This window comes from Cupressus sempervirens, chromosome 5, assembly GCF_028749045.1.
Source record: "Cupressus sempervirens isolate cs-2001-9-10 chromosome 5, ASM2874904v1, whole genome shotgun sequence".
Taxonomy (NCBI): Eukaryota; Viridiplantae; Streptophyta; class Pinopsida; order Cupressales; family Cupressaceae; genus Cupressus; species Cupressus sempervirens.
Window position 1 is genome coordinate 972,652,443 of NC_143122.1, and position 22,837 is coordinate 972,675,279.

At 35.9% G+C, this 22,837-nt stretch overlaps 1 protein-coding gene across 14 annotated transcripts in view; it reads right to left on the reverse strand.

Annotated features, from left to right (window-relative positions):
- Positions 1-22,837, reverse strand: part of LOC149559189 (uncharacterized) — a 75,763-nt gene that overhangs the window by 18,385 nt on the left and 34,541 nt on the right. For 8 of the 14 annotated variants that reach the window (XM_089833102.1, XM_089833100.1, XM_089833104.1 and 5 more), the window contains exon 4: positions 18,410-18,589. In XM_089833102.1, the coding sequence (XP_089689228.1) occupies positions 18,410-18,589 (180 nt within the window). The remainder of the gene's footprint in view (positions 1-18,409; positions 18,590-22,837) is intronic. The other 6 variants (XM_089833108.1, XM_089833110.1, XM_089833103.1 and 3 more) reach the window with 1 other exon arrangement.

Genomic DNA, 22,837 nt, shown 5'->3' on the forward strand with positions numbered 1-22,837 from the left:
GGAGGATTGCAATATCTGACTCACACAAGGCCGGATATAGCAAATGCAGTTGGAATTGTTGCAAGATTCCAAGCTGATCTCAGAGAAGCACATTATGTAGCAGTCAAAAGAATATTTAGATATCTGAAGGGAACATCTGAGTTTGAATTATGGTATGACAAATCTAATGATTTTACTCTAAGTGCTTATACTGATGCAGATTGGGCAGGTAGTATGGATGACAGAAAGAGCACCAATGGAGGAGCTTTCTTTCTTGGAGGAAGATTGATTTCTTGGTTAAGCAAGAAGCGAGATTGTACATCTCAAAGTACAGCAGAAACAGAGTATGTTGCAATAGCAAATAATTTCAATCAAGTCATTTGGATGAAGCAGATGCTAAAGAATACAAGGATAGAGATCAATAAACCTGTTGTTATACATTGTGACAACACAAGCACCATAAATATGTCTAAGAATCTAGTATTTCATTCGAGGACTAAGCACATTTCTATTAAGTATCATATGTTGAGAGAAAAAGTTGCAGAAAAGAAAATTAAATTGGAGTATGTGAGCACTAAAGAGCAGATTGTGGGTATATTCACTAAGCCTCTTCCCAAAGAGACTTTTGAGTATTTGTGAGGTATACTTGGGGTTATGGCTCTTCCTACATCAAAGTAGAAGATGCAAGAATGCATCAGTCCAGTGTAACAGAGCATCATTGTTTGTCTGGACTGAATGTTGATGCTTCCTGTACGGAGGAGTATCTGAGATGGACAGAGTCATCTAGGACTCTTGCTGATGTTGTTTTGAACAATGTCTTTTGACACTCAAGCTAGTAAGTTGTTGTTGAGTTTGATGCAGAGATGTTGGTTGCAAAAAACTTTTGACATTGATGTCAATGGGGGAGAAGTTTGGCATGAAAAACATTATACTAAGGAGAGAAGTTTGGTATGAAATACAATATGCTAAAGAAGATGTTCGGCACAAGCACAATATGCGGAATAACAGTTTGGTATAGAGCACATTGAAGTATATCAATGGTGGAGAATGATTGATAAAGAGGATTTGAAGATGAACCGTCTTTTGTTGGTATTCTTAGAACTAGATGTTTTTCATCTATATTGCCATCAATGCCAAAGGGGGAGATTATTGGAAGATTGGTTGGAAGCATGAATGCTGATGATATTCCTATGGGGGAGTACTACTATGATGATATGTTACATTCATGGCTGAGTTTGTCATTGATGTCAACATAGCATGTTTGATGTCTACATAACAGTTTTCTATAGTATCTGATAGAAGAACAGCGGAAAGATTAAGTTGGTACGGATGACTAGTTGAGCATGATAACCACCCGAGGTTATGGGAGATACTTCTGAGTATCTAGTATATGCAGTTAACATTGGAAGAAGAAAGGATAAGTCTAGAAGAAGTTATGTAAGGTTTGGTGATGTATGTTCTGAGATAGAGTTTACAGAGGCATGTTCTAGTAAACTCGTTATATCTCTTTAACAGAGTTGATATCTTGAGGATCGATGTTGAGGACATGAAGAAGACATGTTGAGGATGACGTGGCTAAGCTCACTTGTCATAATATTGCATGTACAGAAAGCTATTCAAGTTGCAAGGCAAAAGATTAAGGTTATCACGAAGTGTAACGTGTTCTTAATGTGGTCCTATAATAATTAATTGGGAAGGTCTAACAGCCGACTCAGGGCATTGTTTTATGGACTCAATATAAAGGAAGGACATTTTCCTTTATCATATGTATGGATTTGAATTATTGGAAAGCAGCAATAAAGTGCGGAATGCGAAGTTGAGCAGAGCAGTGCGGAAGTGAAGGAAACTTCACTGCCGAGGTTTTGCTAAGTGATCCGAGGTTTGGTATTTGGATCCAAGGTTCATGACCTAGTCTACAAGGTCTGACAGTGATTGATTCGGTTGACAAGACAAAGCAAAGTTCAAAGGAAAGAAGAAGATAACAGTAAATTACTTGTTTGAGCAGTTAGCTCTTCTTGTAGTTGAAATTGCATGTTTGGGCAGTGGGCTCTTCTTGCATACATTATACCACAACTTCTAACAAGGTTGGCACAACTCCTAACAGGGTTGGAATCTCCTAATAGGGATTCAAAGTCTCCTAATAGGGATTCATTGTACTAAATGCTATAATAGACTCCTAATAGGGTCCATCCTCTAACAAGGAATATTTATATTAATACATCATCTTGTGGGCATCATTTGCACCGGGGTTTTCCCTCTAATCAAGGGTTTCCTTAGTCAACATATCTGATGTAATTGTCTATGTGCATTTTATTATGATTAATGTTTACTTTGGCTGAATGGTTAAGTTTGTTTAAAGAAGATAAATGCTTTAATTGTTTGATAACTAATTCACCCACCAACCCACCCCAGTGATCTTGGTGGACCACTGTTTCTAACAAGAAGAGGAGTCAAGAAATGTCCTAGAAAAGATGATGTAAAAACCTCGACCTGGCAATAACTGAAACACTTTCACTTCACCAATTTATCATAGTAATCAATCAATTTGGTATTTCATCAAACACTTGGCAAAAATTCACAGTTATCCCTAAATAAATGATATTCTAAAATCCAAATACCAAGCTAGAGAATGCACGGAAATGCTTAACAACTTTCAGAACAATTTGGATTTTAAATTTTGTATAGATGAATACCAAATATTATTCTGCACTATGAACTTGCATCCACAAGAACTCTAACAGATAATCATTTATTAAATAACAAGAGAGTGGGCAAACTCTAATACAATATATATCTTGTGCTGAGCATATTCCATCATTTATTTAAATTTCAAAAGAACCTGGTAGTCCATGATCAATCAATGATTCTAACCTCTGTCCCAAATATGATCCTTGCAGCAATAGATAGTACCAATGCTGGTGCCCAAGTCTGTGCATATGAAAACAATCCCAACAGCTAGGAAATCGAGCTTCCAATATGCAGTTTGAACGCCCAGTTTGTAACTTAAATCTGACACCAGCAGTCAGCCAAATGGCCTCCCGAACATCTGAAAATATCAGGAGAAACTCTCAAACAATGGTGTCCAACATGTGCCAATGGATGTTTATGTGTTGCAGGGTAAAACATCTCTAGCAGACGTCCACACAGGCAGCCCCATAATCTGCATAGGCAGCCTCCAGATGCAAATGCAATGTCTACTGCTCTTACCAAAAGATAATCGCAGGCTTTAGATGATAAAATACAGGCTCACCTACAAATTGCAAACCTGCTATTCCAGTCACAGGCTTCCTAAAATCCCAAATACTGCCCTTTTCCTGAGTATTGAAACCGCTTTGGTGCAGTCTGATCTGCCAAATGAGAATCGCAGGGCATACTAAGGCAATAACTACTCCAATCCTCACAGCTCAATCTCAGAAATAAGAATTAACACCAACACTAATTCACTTTTTAATACAGTAACTACAGATGAGAAGTTGAGACAAACTACTATACCTCAGCAGTAATTTGTGCACAACTACCAAAGCAATTCTCCACAATACTTCAGTTGTGCAATGAACTCAAACCTCCAAACCCTTATACCTCAGCAATGGCACAAACTTCAGAACCTCAGAAAGCCACAAAGGCAACAAAAGAGAATTAATATTCAAGCGTATTTCTCTCAACAAATGGGCTTGTATTTATAACCTCCAAATTCCCTTTTGTTGCCAAAATGTAACTTCACTCAAGAAGCTTCACCACACAACATTAATTTGAAGCTTCCTTTAGATTCTCACTTAACATGGCTTAACTAATTAATAAATGGCACTTTCCAATGATAACTCAACTTTCAAGTGAAATTATAAAGTTATAAATTATAACTTTATAATAAGCCATTTAATAATTAATAACAATTTGGCCGCTAAAAATATAATAACTCCCAAAATACTCATCATTTAAATATGTCATCTAAAATAGGAGTCATACCTATTATTTCTCCATATGACCAAATGCACTTTCCAAAAATAGAAAGGGTCCATCTCAATCAACACCAACTTACCACAAATAGTAAGTAAACAAAACTCAGCCCAAACGAAGTCCGATCTGAGCCAAACGAAGCCCAACCTATAGCTTATTGAAATGTAGAGAAGATAAGACCCTCCCAAGCCAAGCCACTGCCACGTAGACCCTCTATCCACAATAATTAGCCTACGAGGATCACAATAATAGGCTAATCCTTGAAACTCTAATGTTGACAAAATTGGGGACATTACAGATGATGCACCTATACCAAATGAAATAGTATTAAAATATATCACAAACATGAAGAAGACAAAATACAACCACTAAAACAAAATCTAATGGAATGCAACCCCCATATTCAAATATTGTTATAGAAGAACACCCTTTTATACTACTGTAACTGAGAATAAAATTGAAACTCAAGCACCCATTCCACACAAAAGAAAGGGACCTTTGAAAACTCGATTTCAAAATGATAGTTGGAGCATTGCCAACCAAGATATACCAAGATGCATATATGCATGCAAGCGGGTTGTCTTTAAGTGTTGTTGACTCCTCAAATTGGAAGAAGATGTTGAAAACTGTCAATGAAGCTCCAAGAAGGTATAAGGGCCCCGGTTATGAGAAAATATGGACCACCTTGTTGGAAAGAGAGGTCAAGGGAGTTGAGGATGCATTGAAGCTCACAAGGGATTAATCAACTAAGACAGGGGTATTGACTCTTTCAGATGGGTAGTAAGATGCAAGAAAACATCCCTTGATCAATGCATAGCGGTGTACCCTAAAGAGGCAATATTGTTGAAATCCGTGGATTGTGGGAGGCAAGCAAAAGATGGGCAATTCATTGTTAATATTCTCATCTCTACCATTGAACCAGTGGGACCTAGAAACATTGTCCAAGTTATAACGGACAACTCAAAGAATTGCAGAGCAGTTGGTTTGTTGGTTGAAAATCGATATCGGAATAGCTTTTAAGCACCTTTTGCACTACACTCGCTAAATCTTATGCTACAAAAGATTGGGAACGAAATTGGGTAGATCAAAGAGATGTATGCAGAGGCTAAGGACATCCAAATATTCATTATGAACGACCACATGACTTGAGGAATTTTCAAATTGTTCTCAACTTTGAAGCTATTGAAGGTAAGTGAACTTGACCTTGAAGTAGATTAAAAATATTAAAATTAATATTTTACATTTTCTGATTTTCATAATTTGATCATGCAATGTGTTTTCTTTTTTAAAGTTAGTCTCTATTTATGTGTTTTTTGGGTCTAAATTCTATTACAGGGTATTGAGACCAATTTTGCATCAAACTTAATTGTCTTGAGACAACTTGTAAGAGTGAACGTGGCACTTAGCAATATGGTGATCACCAATAATTGGTTTATATGGAGGCAAAGCAACACTAAGAGGGAAACGGAAATTAAGCAAAGGATATTGGATGACTCATGGTGGCAACTTTTGTAGTATCTCTTTTGCTTTACCAAGCCCATTATGAGCTTGCTCGCTACATTGACATGGGTAGGCCTTGCTTTGGAGAGGTGTATGATGGCATTGACTCCATGCTTGAGAAGATCGTGAGAATCATAAATGACAAAGAGCAAGACAATGAGGAGACCTTCAAACAATCGCAAGCAATTGGTCTAGAACAATAGAAGAAGATGACAACTCTACATTTGCTTGCATATGCATTGACACCAAAGTATTATAGCAAGCAATATATTAGTGTGCTAGGAAAACTGCCACCAAATAGAGATTCAGAAATGTCTGATGGGTACAGGCAACATTTGAAAGATTGTTTCCTAATGATCATACGCAAGATTTGATTAAAGATGGGTTCATAGTGTTTGGGAATGCAAGAGGCCTAAGTAATGATGCTCTTCATCACAAATTTAGGAAGGATGCTCATAGTTAGCGGTACCTCCATGGGCAACGATTCTAATCGCTACAGCCCCTTGAAATCAAAATTAGATCACAAGTTTTATCTATAAATTTAATTTACTTTGTCTTCATAGGTTGCTAGAAATTTTATAACTTAAATATTTTTATTTTTATTGTTTACATTGTTTTGTCTTCATAGGTTGCTACTTCGTCTACATTTGAAGGAAATTGGAGTACATGTTCTTCCATCCACTAAATAAAGTGCAATAGTTTGCAATCAAAAAGAGAAAAGAACTTAGTATATAGGAATTCCAACTTTTGTCTCCTTTCCCGCAAGTAAAATGAATACAAAGAAGGGGAGATGAAGATGTGGGATATAAATGCACAGCACACAGACTTCAATGCTTCTAGTTCTCAGCTTGCAATTGATGCCTTTATTGACTTGGACATTGATAATGTTATTGGTGCAGTCAATCCAATAGGCCTTGGCTTTATTTGTGAATCAACTAAAGCAATTGAAGAAGACGAAGATGAAGAAGAATAAATTATTAATCCATTACTTGAACTTGAAACTCAAAAATGATACTTGAACTTGACTTTATGATTTATCATTTGACATTTTGATATTTTGATGTTGGAAGTATATGATGCATGGTGTTATGATCAATTATGATGCTATTGTTACAAGTTTAAGGTGATTTTGTTGTTTATATGATATTATGTAACTCTCTATTCTTAATTCATATTTATAGGCCGCATGCATACATATATATAAAACATGTTTCTGTACTAACAAACCCAAACCCCATTTCAAAATTGTCATACCGGCAAACCAGTTCTCTGAAACCATATCTAAACCCAGACTTGAACCGTCAATTTAGCCATAATCCATCTAATTAATTGATTACCCTTTCGTCTATTAAATAATGTCTTATTTATTTCATTTCTTTGTCATTTTCCTCTTTGCTAAGATTCATTTTTTGTCACTCCTCCCAACTTTAACCACACCCTTAGCCTAACCCTTCAACATAATCTACTAACCCATCCTTGGTCCTCACCAACATTGTCCCTTTAACCTCCATCTAACCCCCAACCTCTAACCAACCTTATCCTTCTAAACCTCCCATTAACCAACTCTATCCAGATATGTGCGCAGTCCTATATTAATTAAATAGGAAAAGAACTTCCATTTTTGGCCATATTCCTCCAAAATAGCCACCTAGCCTTCCCTCCACATGTCATTCTTTAAAATGCCACTTGCATTTATGGTGACGAGTGTTGCATTTTGGAGACCCCTCACCTTGCACTAAAATCCATTTAAAGCCTCCCATTTCAATCATAATCCATCCATTTTTATGCATAGCACTTACATTATGCCAAATTGTCTAGTCAACCATAGCATCCATAAATCCTTCATCTTGCATCCATTCTACATCCATTTGGCTTAATATTTGAAGAGCCTTGGTGTTGAATCAATATTTTAACTAACCTTTTTAAATTTTTCAACTTGATATCATAAGCATAATTTTTTATCTCAAAGTATATTCACTGCATATTAATATTCATATGAGATCTAACTATCATAAACACAAATAGAACCTCTTATTCTAATCTCCTCAATATCTGTTCATAAATCTGTAAATAAATCTTCCAATAATATATCTCTATCAGTTGATGTGGAAGATTGATTTATCTTCTACAATACACACACCACTCTACACATTTTTAAAGAACAATTAGTTTGATTTGTCTTATAAATCTATATATATTCCTTAGACAAATCTCCATTGGTCAGAGCTTTTGAATACATTTCTTCATATCTTCTCTCTTGTAATTATTATAAACAATAACCGTACTTTTCACAAACAATTTGTTTTTTCTTGGTGGTGGCATAGCAATTCTTTTTGCACACCTGCCAGTTTAATTATCGGTGTCTTTTACTATGGAGTAGAAGACACTTTGTTGATGAGGAAAATGTAAAGGTTCACTTCATTGAAGATAATGAGGTATGTGTTGGTTTTCGTAAGCAAATGAATGGATCTGACATGGAAATCCCATAGCATCTTATTGTGGACAATGAGATCACTGAGGTTAATGAGGATTTACATATTGTTGCTGATGTGGATATGGATGTTACCACTGTTGTGGATTTGGATTTACATATCACTAATGTAGATTTACTTGTTACTGATATGGTTGAGGATCTACATGTTGCTACTATCGTGGATTCGGGTTTACATGTTGCTGACTTGGTTTTGGATTTTCATGATGTTGCTGACATGGATTTTATAATTGAGGATGTTACTATTACTGTTTGTGATTAGTTGTATAGATTATTTGTGAAACCTTGTGTTGATCAGTTGGTTCTTGAAAGTAGGCATGTTGATTAGGTTGTTGAGATTCATATGATTTTGATACTTGAATGGATGAAGCAGATGTGGATGATTTGTAGATGTATTCTCTGGTGTTTGAGGGATTGGAAACCTTTGGTGAAGATGAAGTTGAGTCTAGATATTTCTTTTGGCATCAAAGTATGGGACACAATTTTCTATTTACCTTGGCAGTCTGATGCAGGAGCATCGAGCATGGTTTTGAGTGGACCCTATGTCGGTGAGCTTGGGGTTATGTTTGGGGCTTCTCTACGGACCTTTTCCTATGTTTGCATAATGTTTGGATAGATCGTGTTCAAGTTAGCGCTCTTTTAGTGGTTGTTGGTAGCATGTAATTTAATTCCTGGACAGACTTTGAAGATTGTTTTGGCGATCTTCAATCCGTGAGAGTAAGCTTATGCAATCTTGGATCTGAATCGTTGCTTAGAGTTTAGACCTATGTCTAAGGTTGCATAGTATTATTTTATCATATGAGTTGGTTATGTCTGTAAACTTGGGGCCTGTTCTAAGTGTTTATTTAATGTAATCTATCAAGCCAACTTGTGGCTTGCTAGGTATAAGTATAGAGTCTTGAGATGTCTAAGTAGTCAGTGGTAAGCATGGAGTAGCTAGGAGCATCTTGAGGGATGATAGCTAGGAGGTGGATCTTCGCATATGAGGATTGAGATGTTTCCTTGTTTGTAAAGGTCGTAACAAGGAAGGCCTTACAGCCCGACATGTTGGATGTAAATCTTATGATTCTTATATATAAAAGAATGTTGCTTTGGATCTAAATCTCTTTGTTATTGTTCATTTTCCATTGTAGTTATCTATTGGGGGCTTGGTCACGTCCATTGGGGTTGCGCCCAACCTTGCATTGCATCATTAAGTAGATGAATGGAAGATATTGTTGAATGGTGATTGATGGCGGAGCTAGTGTCCATACCTTTTGGTACTTGTTGATTGTAAGTAATAGTGCGAGGTTAGTCTGGTGTTTGATTTCTATTGGATTGATTGCACCTTCATAGGATATTTGGATGAATATTGACAATGTGAAAACAATTCCCTCATCCGTAGAAGCTATCACCCTCCAATGCCCAATTGACATAGCAAAGTAAGGATTGATTAGAGGCTTATCCCGTCATCAGCATTGTCTTACATTATTTATTAGATTCTCTAAACCCTTATTCCCTGTAGTTTATTTGGTTAAAAGCTATGTTCCCCAAGGATGTGTTCCACCCCCCTCAAAAACACCAAGTTTTGGAAACGGGGACATCTCGGGGATAGTGGATGGGTTCAGGATGTCCCTGTGATGTCCCCTCTTCTGGATTAAATTTGAATGTTGTAGACTACAACCATTCGTCAATATAATATAGAAAAATTGTATGTGAAACACATAAAAAATATTGGATTAAGTAAATATTAATCTAAATACTACCCATACTACCCTTCCTAATCCTTTAGAAGAGATCCTTCTCAAACCACCTAACCCTTTGGTGAGAATTGTATCTTGATTAAGTAATTATCATATAAAGAACGTCTTCCTTAGGCCTCTTTGGGATCTCTAGTAACACTACTTGGTAGAGATCCCACCTCTAACCAAGTCTCTTATCTCTGACATATGCATATGTTTGACCACTACAATATATATTGTCTCTAAGAGATTCTCTACAAATCTCTCTCTGGGTTCCAATTCGTTATCCCAACATTCAATCAAGAATGTCCTCTAATCTTTGAGTTCTCTTAAAAGAAACTCATCATTCTAACGAATGCCCTCTACCAAGTTCTCACTTGATCTCTATGAGAACTATAAAGTTCTCATCTAAATCCTTGATCTTTGATAATTTTATCTACCAAATGATTCAAATTTATTTATGAAATAAACATATCAAATGAACGTACCTCCAATTCCCTTTAGTTTTTTCATTTTATAATCCTTTATAGAATATATATTACTTCAATTCCCAACATTCAATATATATTAGTTTAGTTTCTTTACTTTCTCTACTCTAATGGTTTTGTAGTTCAACTCTCCTAGGTATAATTATAGCTTAATCCTCTCATATTTTATTTATCATCCATGTCCTTTTCAAAGAGTCACAAACCTTCATGATCATAATCCTTTTGAAAAGTCACAATCCTTTATAATCGCAATCCTTTGGAAAAGTCATAACACTTCATAATCAAAATCCTTTGAAAAGTGACAAAACTTCATAATCACAATACTACCAAAAAGTCACAACACTTCATAATCACAATACTATCAAAAAGTCACAACCTTTCATAATCGAAATCCTTTTGAAAAGTCACAACTCTTCATAGTTATTCATATTTTTGAAGGGTCACAACCATTCATGATCACATCCTTTTCAAAGAGTCACATCCTTTCATCATTGAAAATATTTGAGAAAGACACTTGTTTTCTTCTCATTCCTTTTCTAATAATCCTTCTTTAACTCTTCCCTTCTTCTCCTCTTCCTTCCTCTTTAAAATGAACTCTCCTCCCTTTTATACCTTAATTTTAAAGAGACATCTTTTTATTACATCTCTTGACTTTTTATTAGATTTAGTTAAACTTTATTATATTATTTATTTACTTATCTATTTTGTATTTATCATCATTTATTATTAAATCTTACAATATTCTCCTCTATTTTATTTTTTTAATTTATTTATTCATATTAAATTTATTATTATTTAATTATTTTAAATATTATTTTATTGAAAATATATTATATATGTAATTTTTATTTCTTATTTCTATACTTGAATATGATATTCTTATAATTATATATTTAATTATTATTAAAATTATATTTTAAAATGGGGGCATCACATCCCCCTACTATACCCAATTTTCCAAAAAGCCAAGGAGACGTCCTAGAAACTCAGGGACAAGGGAGAGAAAAAGGGGACGTACAACCATCCCCGAGACAGGTGGGGACGCCATAAACACCCTTAACCGTCCATCCCCCTTGTTTTGCACAACAAAAAATTAAAAAATATACTTTTAAATGTCTTTTTCTTTTTGCATTGACTTGGACGCTTAGTGGGCCCCACCTCCCCAACAGCCCTAAAAGGTCAAAAACAACCACATTATGCTATTATTGACAGTTGTTTTGGTTTGCATGTAAAACTTGAGTTTATAGCAGCAAAGGAGATGATATGTTTGATTCCAAGAGCTTGTGCAAGGGTTTGAGCTTCATCTATTGTGCACTAAGTATGAAAATCTTCATGCTTCCATTTTCCATTTTTTAAATAGATTTGCAACTTGAAAGAGTTTGGGTTTTTTTTATTTTGTCATCATTTTAGCTCATAATTTTACTGTATATTAAAATCTCAAAACAAAGCACAATGAGCAGCAATGGAAGTACTAGTAGTAGTGGTGGTGATGAGGAAAATGTAGTTGGGGATGATATTGTTAGTAGTGGGACGAGGAAAGAAGCTGATCCTAAAACCAATTTGTTTAAATGCCTTCCACCATCATGAAGAATTATGCAAAAAGTCCTTTCAATAGGAAAAAAACTCTTCTCCAATTTATCACTCCTAGGCCACAAGATAAAAAGAATGTTGGAGGGACTGAGGTGTGGGATTGTCATATTTGTCATGATGATTTTAGGGGCAGCTATACAATTGTGAAGTCACACTTTTTAGGTGTTGCATGCCATGGAGTCAAAGATTGTCCTTACTTGACTGATGAGGAGAGATTAGTGTCAAAGATTGCACTTAGAGGCTGAAATGGGGGTGCAAAATTTGACAATGACATCACACTCTATTCACTCACAATCATCTAGGCATATGACATCTACCATTGGTACTAGTGGTAGCCCTACTATGGCTAGAGGGAAGAGGAAGATGGGTAGTGCTGAGAAGGGCTCGGTGGAAAGTTTGTTTAATGCACAAACTAAGGAAACTTGAGGGGCATCCATTGGTAGATTCTTTGTTGCTAATGGTATCCATATAATGCAGCCCCTTCCACTTATTTTAAACAAATGGTGAAAGATATATTGAATATGAATTCCTCATTTGTACCCCCTACTGAGCATAAGCTAGGAGCCACCATCCTAGATAGTAAGTCTTCTAAGGTTTCTTTGTTGTTTGAGGATCTGAAATGTACTTGGGTTAAGACGGGCTGCGACATTGTGATGGATGGGTGGACTAATGTTAGACATCAGTCATTCATCAATATCATTGTTACATCCCTTGCTGACTCTTATTTTTTGAAAGCCATAGATTGCTCAAGAAAGAGGAAGGATATTGAGCAAGGATGCAAAGTTTTAGTTCACCATTTTGAGGGATGTCATAGAGGAAGCGGGTCGGCTAATGTAGTACAGGTGATCATTCTACATGTGTGTACAAATCAGCCGGTTTGATAGTAGAGGGTGCTTGCAGGCACATCTTTTGGACTCCTTGTGTTCATGCATTGAAGGATAGTGAAAATTGAGTGGGTGAAATAAATGGTGTTAGAAGCTAGATAAGTGCAAATGTTTATATGCAACCGCCACACTTCACTTGCTCTATTCAGGTCCTTCTCTAAGTTCCTCAAACCAGCCGAGTCAAGGTATCTCAATTTTAATTATAGTTTACATTGCTTTAAGTTTATTTTAATTTATTATTGTTACAAAATTACATGTGAGGTGTTTAATGTTTAACTTTATTTTAATTTATAATTTTCTCTATAGGTATTGCACATACTTCATCTTGATGGAAAGGATGATTGAGGTGCATGAGGCCCTCCAATTGATGGTGGTGAATCCAGAGTGGGGATGATGGTCCAATTCTAAGTCCTCTGAAGGAAAAGTGGTGAAGAAAAGGATCCTTGATGACAATTGGTGGTCCACAATGAGGTAACTTGATGATTTTAAAATTAAATGTTAGTCTTTTGCTTGCTGATTTTCATACTAACTTAAAATTTCTAATTCTGATTTTTATTTTCATTTGCATCTTGCAAATATATTTGCTCTGTCATAGCCCCCATTGTAGATGTCATTAGACATGTTGATACTGACACTAATAGTCTTGGAGAGATATATGAGACTTTTGGCAGCATGTTGGGGAAAATGAAAAAATTTGTGATAGCAAAGGATCTTACATTGGGGTTTTATGAGGAGAATATTAGGCCTATTGTGACGCGGAGGTGGACATAATAAATACCCTGCTTCATATGGCATCCTTTGCTCTAAATCTCAAATGGTATCAAGAATTGGGTGGAAAGGGCCCCCTATGTGATGATCTTGAGGTATTGGATGGCTTCTCAAGAGCCATTGATAAGATGTTTTCAGCTCAAGAGCCCTCTAATCTTCATGCACAATTCCTTGACTTCACCAACCTTCATGGCCCAAACTTGAGTAAAGCACAAGCAAGGTTGGATAGAGTGGTTTTGGCACAAAGAGATCCTATTAGATGGTGGACCTAGCATGGGAGAGATACAAAAGAGTTGAAAGTACTTGTCACTCGCCTACTTGCACAGGTTGCTAGTTTCTAAGCTACAAAGAGGAACTAGCCCACATATTTATTTATCCACACTGTTAAGAGGGATAGACTTACCTCTACACGAGAGAAGAAGCTAGTGGCAGTGCATCATGATCGTCAAACTCCAACTTTGCGATGGGATGTTGAGCATGAGGATATGGCCCATACAAATGAGGATGAGACAACAAAAGGATCGATTGGGGTTCCATCGGATGAGACAACGCTTCCTATGGGCCATGCTAGTGAGAACAAGGACTCTGATTTTGATGATATGGTGACAAAAGAAGAATAGGAGCATCAATTCGCTTCACTTTTCTATATTTTGTTTTTTATGTTAAACTTGAACATGAAGATGAAACTTTATGGAAGCCCTCTAGCCTTTCAGCATATTTAGATTTCCATATTTCTATGATATTGCTAACTACTAAACTTATATTTTTATTCACATATTGATATGCATATTGACAATTGACTCATTGAGTACTAAATCGATTATTATTTCCTAGATGGCATTCAAATGGTGTATGTCAAGGTTCTATGATATTTAAATGACATGCTTTGTGCTTAGTTTCATATGAATGACATGTTTATTGGCAAATTTTAGTGCATATTTTAAATTTTCACTATTCATATAGCTGTCCGCATTTTCCCACCCTCCCCCGTCCTCAGAATCAGCAAAAAAATTTGTCATCCCATAAATCCGTCCCTTGTTGTCCTTGTCCCGAAAACTCGAGGGAACATAGGTTAGAAATGATTGACGAAGTAAAAGTCAAATTGATATCCATAAATGAACAGCATTAAGTCCCTTTCTGATAACCTATATATCACATCATTAAACTAAGTGTAAGCCCATAATAAAGAAAGAATCTTGAGGTTGTCTCATTTGATCACACAGTTCATCTACATTGTTCAATATACGAGTATCCTTATTCAAGAGAGAGTCATCTTGGAATACTAAGTATTCAATTTTGTATGTTTTACTGGACCAAAACTCACATCAGCAGGTCCATACTATTACTAAAACAAACAAAATTAAGTACAATAACTGTAAATGATCTCCAACATATTTGGAAAACAAAAAATAGTGATTTGATTAGCTCTCCACAAATCCCACTCCAACCTCTAAAACAAAATAACAAATCGTAGATAGAAATTCTGCAAACCATAAAATGTCCCTCAGCCAATACTAACAACTTTCAAAAGCCTATACAGAAAAGCCGTCTCAACAACTAATCGTTCAATTGTAATGTCAAACAAAACAATAAATCAAAGAATCAGAGATGTAAGCTTCTCAACTGAAGGTAGTTAGAAGACCATTCATTCTCATTACCAAATAATATGTCCAAAGCCACCAACCATCCCTCTACTCAAAAACAAGACAAACTCGTACATATAAGGAAACAAAGGAAAATAGAAACCCAGCATGTACTATTCAAACCAATCCGCAAAACTAATAGCCAAAATTTATAACTTGTTCTCACAAAAAAGGAAAAGTACAAAACAAAATGCATCTAAAAAACTAGGCGGGCAATACCTACCAATTCATTGTGCATCATGTCATCGAGAGTGGTGATATGAAATTGTTCCTCCTATGATGTTTCAAATCACACTGATTCTCTCTATGAACAATCCCCTCAACAAATCCATTCTAAATTTACATCCAACTCCAGGTGAATGGACCTAAGTTTTCCTATGGAAACTTGAAAACTCAATGAGAGATTTACCAACACTCAAACCTCAACCTCATCCAAGTCTACCTAGCATCAATCAATGATCTCATGCCAACTGAACTTCAATTGCAACTCTACAATGTCCAAAGCTCTTCAAAGTAAAACATTCATTGTATTCAACAATAAGAAAAATACTACCTTGAATCATTGTCAAAGCTGCCACCACTTCATCAGTGTGGAATCAAAGAACTTCTCAAGCTATCAAGATTTACATTTTCTCAACAGAATATCAGCAATCTTCAACCAATAGACTCACAATATCAATGAATCTCAAAATACAAGCAATCCAAAGCTACCCATGGCACAGTGATAAACATTTCCTGAAATCTAAGGATTGCATATTCCTTAACACAATCAAAGACCTTAATTGATGTACCAATAGCTCCCAAAAGGAAAAGTAGAACTATTGTCTAAAAACTATGAGGACAAGAAAGCATGACCATGTTCATGCAAAAAGCTCCCAATTAGTCATGATCCATAGCATCTCATGACAACATACGCAACCGCTCTTGGGGCCACTATTTACTAGAGCAACTGACCAAAATACTGCAGAGTATCACTGCAAGTGAGCTAAAGTATTGTTGAAAGTGTCATATCACTGCAAGTGAGCTAAAGTATTGTTGAAAGTGTCATCAATTATAGTGCAAGTGACCCAAAGTACTACTTCAAAAGTAAAATGGACGACAATCTATCTCTCTGTCTCCCTAGTACTAAACACACCAATGCACCACAATGGCCAAAAGAAAGCTAACAAACAAAAATCTACAGCTCCATGACATCCAAAGAATCTCTAAGGCAATATGAAGCACAACCAGTACTGTTACTATAACCAAAGAAAATCACGGAACTAGCAGATCCATAAACAATGCAACTTGGACCAACCAAAACAATGTAGACAGAAAACAAAACAAATTCATCCCATTGCCAACAACTGTATAGAGGCAACATGTCGATTCTTTGCCCAACACAAATATCAAATTCAGAGAAAATCTAAATCCAAAAAATGCCACAAATACACATTATTAAATGCCATAATTCAGGCACCCAAGAAGAACTGCAACAAGAATGCTGAGTTATTGATCATGTATCAACACTCTTGCACAAATAAATCTGCAACCAACCTCCTCTAACTATCACAATTCATAATGCAGATATGCAATTGTCTCTCATTCAGACAATCCTCAAGAATTATGCTCAAAAAGTATCAATTTCACTAATCTACAAAACCATAGGCTTTGATCAAACATAAAATTTACTTAACCATACACTATGTTACTCGGTACTGCTATAAGCCTGGGCCCCGATATGAGTACGGGTACAGCCCAAGTACACCCAAGGTACTCCAGAAGTGCCCAGGGTAGCACTGAAGTGCTTTTGATTAAAAAGTTGACTATGCCATTTAGAAACACCCTTACTCAAACTTTTCTAAATGGCCTACTTTGAGGGTGAATTACTTGATGACACTTGATTGTCATGAAAATCCACTTGGGGATCTTATTTGTCTATCATCAGCTTAGTGTCCATGACCATTTTCAGCCTCCCACAATCAGATTTGATCAGTCTCCAGAATGCCAAGTTGAAGGGTTCAATGAAAGTTTGTAGTCTGAGCTTCCGAAGTAGCCATTTTCAGAGATCAATATTTCACCATCAGTTAAATTGTCATATTAAATGGATTGCTGCCCACAATTGTCTGCACGTTAATCTACCCTTATGCAATTATTGGTGGTTTTGGAGCTCTTGCCATTCTACAAATTCAGCCTTTTGGATGTAGAATTAGTGAGCACCATTAAATGTAGATTTCTTTGCAAGAACAAAGGACAGGTGGGAGACAAAAGGAGGTTGTTCACATGTACATATGTCCTATTATGGCAGAGGCAAAAAGGAGAATATAAGTGATTGTATTGTCAGCACTTCTTTTGTTGATAATGTAAGTTTGGCCTCTACTCGTGGTGAAATTTTTTCCCACAAGGATTTCTATGCATACATCCTGTGTTATGTTTTAATCTTATGTGGCTGATTTATGCCTTATTGCTGCAATCTTATGCTGATAATAATCACTATTTATTGTTGTTATAAGTTCACATAAGATAGGTTTATTAAGCATGATATACAAGCTAAATTGTGGCAACATTAAGAATAAGGATCTAATCAAGGTTTTCAACATTAAGACAACTTAATTTTGATTTTTGCATATGAGTTTCTGATTTTTACGTTGTAGCTATCCGAGCCTTGTATCTCATCCTTTGATTAGTTTACTAGATAGAGATTGATCTTCATGACCTTTGGTATTGAACCTATTTATTTCCCAGCTAGATCAATAGACATAAGTAACTGTAGAAATATGGCATCAAAAACCAATCTTCACACAGGAAAACAACCTTAGTTTCCAGAAACTTTCAGTTTCACCAGGTAGCAGCATTCTTTAGACAAAAAATAACAAATAAGATACACAAACAAAATACTGTTGAAACAGCTCAACAGGAAACTGGTTGAGCATAAATTCATCTCAATGGAGGACTCAGGTTGTCAGACCACAAGACAGCTATCCTGAGTAAAAGATGAAAATGATCACTGCATAATTGCCAGAATCAGTTTTACCATCACATTAACAATAGTTTCCACATATCATGGGAATATGTTAGTCATAGACTCATAAGACAGAAACAGCCTAAGCAAAACCTGCTTCTCAAGAAGGAGGTTTAGGAACCTGACAACCTGTTCCAGTTCTAGTTAAAAGTTACAACCTATGTGATACCTCACTATAACACCCTTTATAGTAGCCTCTATCCCTTTTCTCCACAAATACAGAGCCCTGAATTCATGCCTAATACTATTCAATCCATTTTCATTGGGGAGGATTATAAAATCTAATCTCACATAATAAGGAAAATAATAACATGATATGGTACCTGATTTGCTGATTGCTAATTTCACATAATAAGGAACAGGATAATAACATGATATACCATATGGTACCTGATTTGCTGATTTTACGAATCACAAGGTTTGCCTGATCAGCCACATAAATATTTCCCTTGGCATCAGATGTGAATGACTTTGGATGTTTAAACTTAGCTTTTGTTAACTCAACATCTGCAAATCCTGAAAATCCATTTCCCGAACCAGAGAATAGTTCAACCACATTATCCATTGAGTCTGTTCAAATAGAATCTCAAAAGTTAACTGTAATACAAATCAAAAGAAGCAAACCAAAAATAGAAATTTATACTTTTAAGGATCTTCACTACAGATTTTGACGCACACTTATTCGGTTTATAGACCCTTAGCTAGAAGACACGCATATGGCTCTGTAAGCTTTTTAATCTTCTTATTGTAACCAAATCCACCTTATCTAAGACACTATATTCTCCCCCTAGATCAACCAATTATTGTAATTACCCTAAATATATATATATATATATATATATATATATATATATATATATATTCATGGAGCAAAAAAAGGTAAACCAGAGAAAGTTGGAACTGATAGCACATGAAGATTAATAAATGCTCAAGACACTAACAACTTAGCTGAAGCACAAGCAATTTTCAGAGGATCGAATTTAGCTAGAGAAGATAATAAAAGAAGGCATGGCCTCAAGAGACTGCATTAATCATAAATAATGGCAATTCTGTTCACAAAAGCATACAATTGAAAAGGGCTATAAAGTTATAAACAAATTCAAAACATTGTATTTGGGTTTACAAGTAAATAATGCGGATCTTACTATGTAACTAACTAATCAAGACATCAACTGGAGTTTGGACATTGGAAGATTTTGTGGGGCATAATGGAAGCAAGGAGAACCTTATTTTATTTATATTATTCAATGTGTTATTGCACAAAGTGAGAGATTTAAAACAAGAAGAAATAAGATCATTAAGCTCTCATGAAATTTCCACAAAGAAGCTGAGAAGGATAAATTGAATAATGCTAATGTGGCAGCATATGACTGAATTCTCACATCCTTATACAATAAAAACGTCATCAAGATCTTTCAATAGTAAAGCTAGCATAAGCAGACTGGGAAACCCAAGTGAAACATTAGATTCGAATTGATATATTAAAATTACTATGTGAATTCAGTGAATTACCAATCAGCTAAAGACATACGATTATGACTTAATCGATCAAGTAAGTATTCGTCTGTCAAATTTATTAATGATACAATGATAAACAATCATACGAAGAATAAAGTAAACTGGTAATAATTTAATTATCATACATTAAGAAATAATTATGCAGTATGAAGAGATATGAATTCTTATAAGTGATGAATTAGAGAAACGATATGTCTTTTGATGCTCAAGAGATGTAACCATTCAGTCATACAAGGTGTAAGAAGGCATTTTGATCTTGGAAAACAGGCAGCAGCAATAACCCTTTTATACATCATCCAATTGGATCTGCTCATATCAAGCAATTGCCTTCTTGGGCAGAATTTGGTTGCAGGAGTTTAATTAAATATCAGAGACAGTACTTTTGTTGTAGGCAAACATCAATAGAGATCATACACAGAAACATTGTAATGGTTGCAAGATTATAAACCCCTACTTGGAATAGCAACTAAATCACTGATAAATCAATATATCAGGTATTGCAAGGATTAAAGATTGTATCTGAGATAGCAATATTATTGCTATAAGTGATATATCAGTTCATCATTGCTTATAATTAAGGATCATATCAGGAATGGCAACCTAGTTGCTATAAGCAATTGTGGACAAGGTTCATAAGCATAGTCCCCATTGATAAATCAGACAATGCAAATATATTTGGCATCAGAGTTAATAATCAACTTGCAAAATCATTATTATATCAGATATACCAGTGATCAAAAATCATTTTACATTCATTAAAGTAATTAAAGGACTCGAAGGAAAGAAGTCTATTGCAATTGGATTGCAAAGTAATAGTCCCTACTTCCAGACTTAGCCAAAAAGGGGACCTTACAATTGACTTGATGCTAAGAAAGATCAAAACTTGAGGCGAGCCCTGAATTAAAAAAACACATACCCAAGGATAAAGAGTTTGGAGACAGGCTGTGAATGAGACAGGTCAGCTTCAACCAGCACAAATAATTTCATCAATGACTGATATGAAACTCCATGTATCTTCTTTTTGGATTGGTGTTAAATATATTTTAATAATTTGAATTTCCAGACAGATATGAGTTTGCTGGGATTGAATTTTAGCACAAGTTGTGTGAATTTTCACCATACAAATCCTTTTCCTTTTAGTATCTTAAAACATTGCTTGGGTTTTTCAATGTCTCAAGTTGGCCTAAGTTTATATTATCTGTCACCAAATTGAGAGGGTAATGCCAGTCACCAAATTGGATGGTGTCCTGAAATTAACATGATAATTTATCTTTTTCTTTCCATTAAATAAGATATGTGTTTTTGGTCAACCAACAACAAATAGAAGAAAACCAATGATGTTATCTTACCATAGCTATGTTTATCTCTCAGAAATGGTGAAACACAAATAGCAGCAGAAATTAAATCAATAAGACAATATGACCTGTAACTTTCTCATACAACCAAAACACAAATTCAACAGACAGTTATACCACTCAAACTTTTAAGCTGATAGTAGCCCATAAAGAGTGATGAATTCTAGATATGCAAGATCAATATATGTAACAAACAAGGAACATTTCCTCTAGGAGAGATTTCCAGTGATTGCTGGAGAAGGACTAAATTTCTCTACCTTTTTATTGCAAAATAAAAGCAATTGAGAATGTTTCTCTTCTATAGATGGATCACGGTTCAGCTATTGTGATGCGGTGCAAGGCAAAGGAATCTCCAAAGGAGATGTCCAAACCCCCAGCAAATAACCACATAGCGGAAATACAACAACAAACAACAACAATGCAAGATCTGATACCAAATCACAACTCTTTATTCATATATTAATTGATCACATGTAATATGCCTAACTGTAAGGCCTTCCGGGTTAGGGCCAAATACAAACAGCAATTGCAATACCAATTCTACAAAATCCAGTTACCACACACCAATGCCAACTAGTCCAGATCCACAACTGGATAAGAACACCAAGAAGAATTCACACTTGTACCCTCAGGTCCACCAAGCAATCCTTTAGTTCCTAAGTCGCAACCCTAGCTCTTCAAAATTCACATCTATACTTCATCCCCTTCTCCAAGCTGGAATAAATCATTGTCCTCCAAAAAGACTCTACAAGACCCCTTCTTATACCCAACTAAGCCACAAGTCAGCCTAGCTCCAGCTCATTACAAACTAAATTAAATCCCTTACATTAAATATAGGTCGAGCCACAAGTCCGCTACAACACTAAATTAAATACCCATACATAAATTAAATGCCAAAAGTCGGCTCACAAACAACTCGGCACCAACAGAAACCAAGACCAAGCTGAGTTCCTAGACCATGCCGAACACTAGTATCTACTGAGCTCCACAACACTTAACCAAAATCCCTCCAAACATGCAGGATTGCAAGCAAGCCTAGGATGCTCCTGCATCAAACGCCCTAAATTCAAAAAGATGTTCTAGAAACTGGAAGAACATCTTCTAGGATTCCACATAAAACCCAAATTGGTTCTTCACATACGTATCCTCCAAGTCTTCAACTTGCACACTCATTCCCTTGTCCTTCTTCTACTTCTTCACATCCATCCTCAGTGTGCTACAAGTCTGCTTTCCATGCTGATCTCCAACCTTCTCAGAATTTGCAACTCAACTCGACTGCCAATACTCAAGTTCCTCCTACCGAGCTCTTCATTCTGCAAAGGAATCAAGAAAAACTTTCTACCACCTTTCTCAACAGTAAACACATTCTTGACACACTCATGCGCAGCCCTACAATCATATTGCCAAGGTCTACCTAGCAACACATGACAACTGTCCATGTCCACAATATCACACAACACTCAATCCTTATACTGCCCAATCCGGAAATCAACAAGGCATTGCTCCCTCACTTCCAAAGCATGTTCAGCTTGCAACCAACCAATCCTATAAGGATAAGGATGACTTACTCTCTTCAAACCAAGTTTCTGAACCATCTCCTCAACAACAAGGTTATTAGTACTACCACCATCCACAATCACCTTGCAGACTTTACCACCAAACTTACAATGAGTCCTGAACAAACTAGTCCTCTGACAAGGATCCAATGTCCTCTCACCAACTAATACTCGCCAAGCCAGCAAGCTTTCTCCTTGCTCAGGCTGACTGTCTTGAACCACAACCTCATTCACAACAGCAATTGTCCTACCAATCGGACATTCAAAAGATCTATGCCCTTCTTTCCCACACTTGAAACAATTACCTCTGAACTCACCTCTACTTGTCCTCCTTTTCTAATCAGCAGGTTTTGGTTCACTTTCAACACTTGATTTAGCTTGTGCCAAGC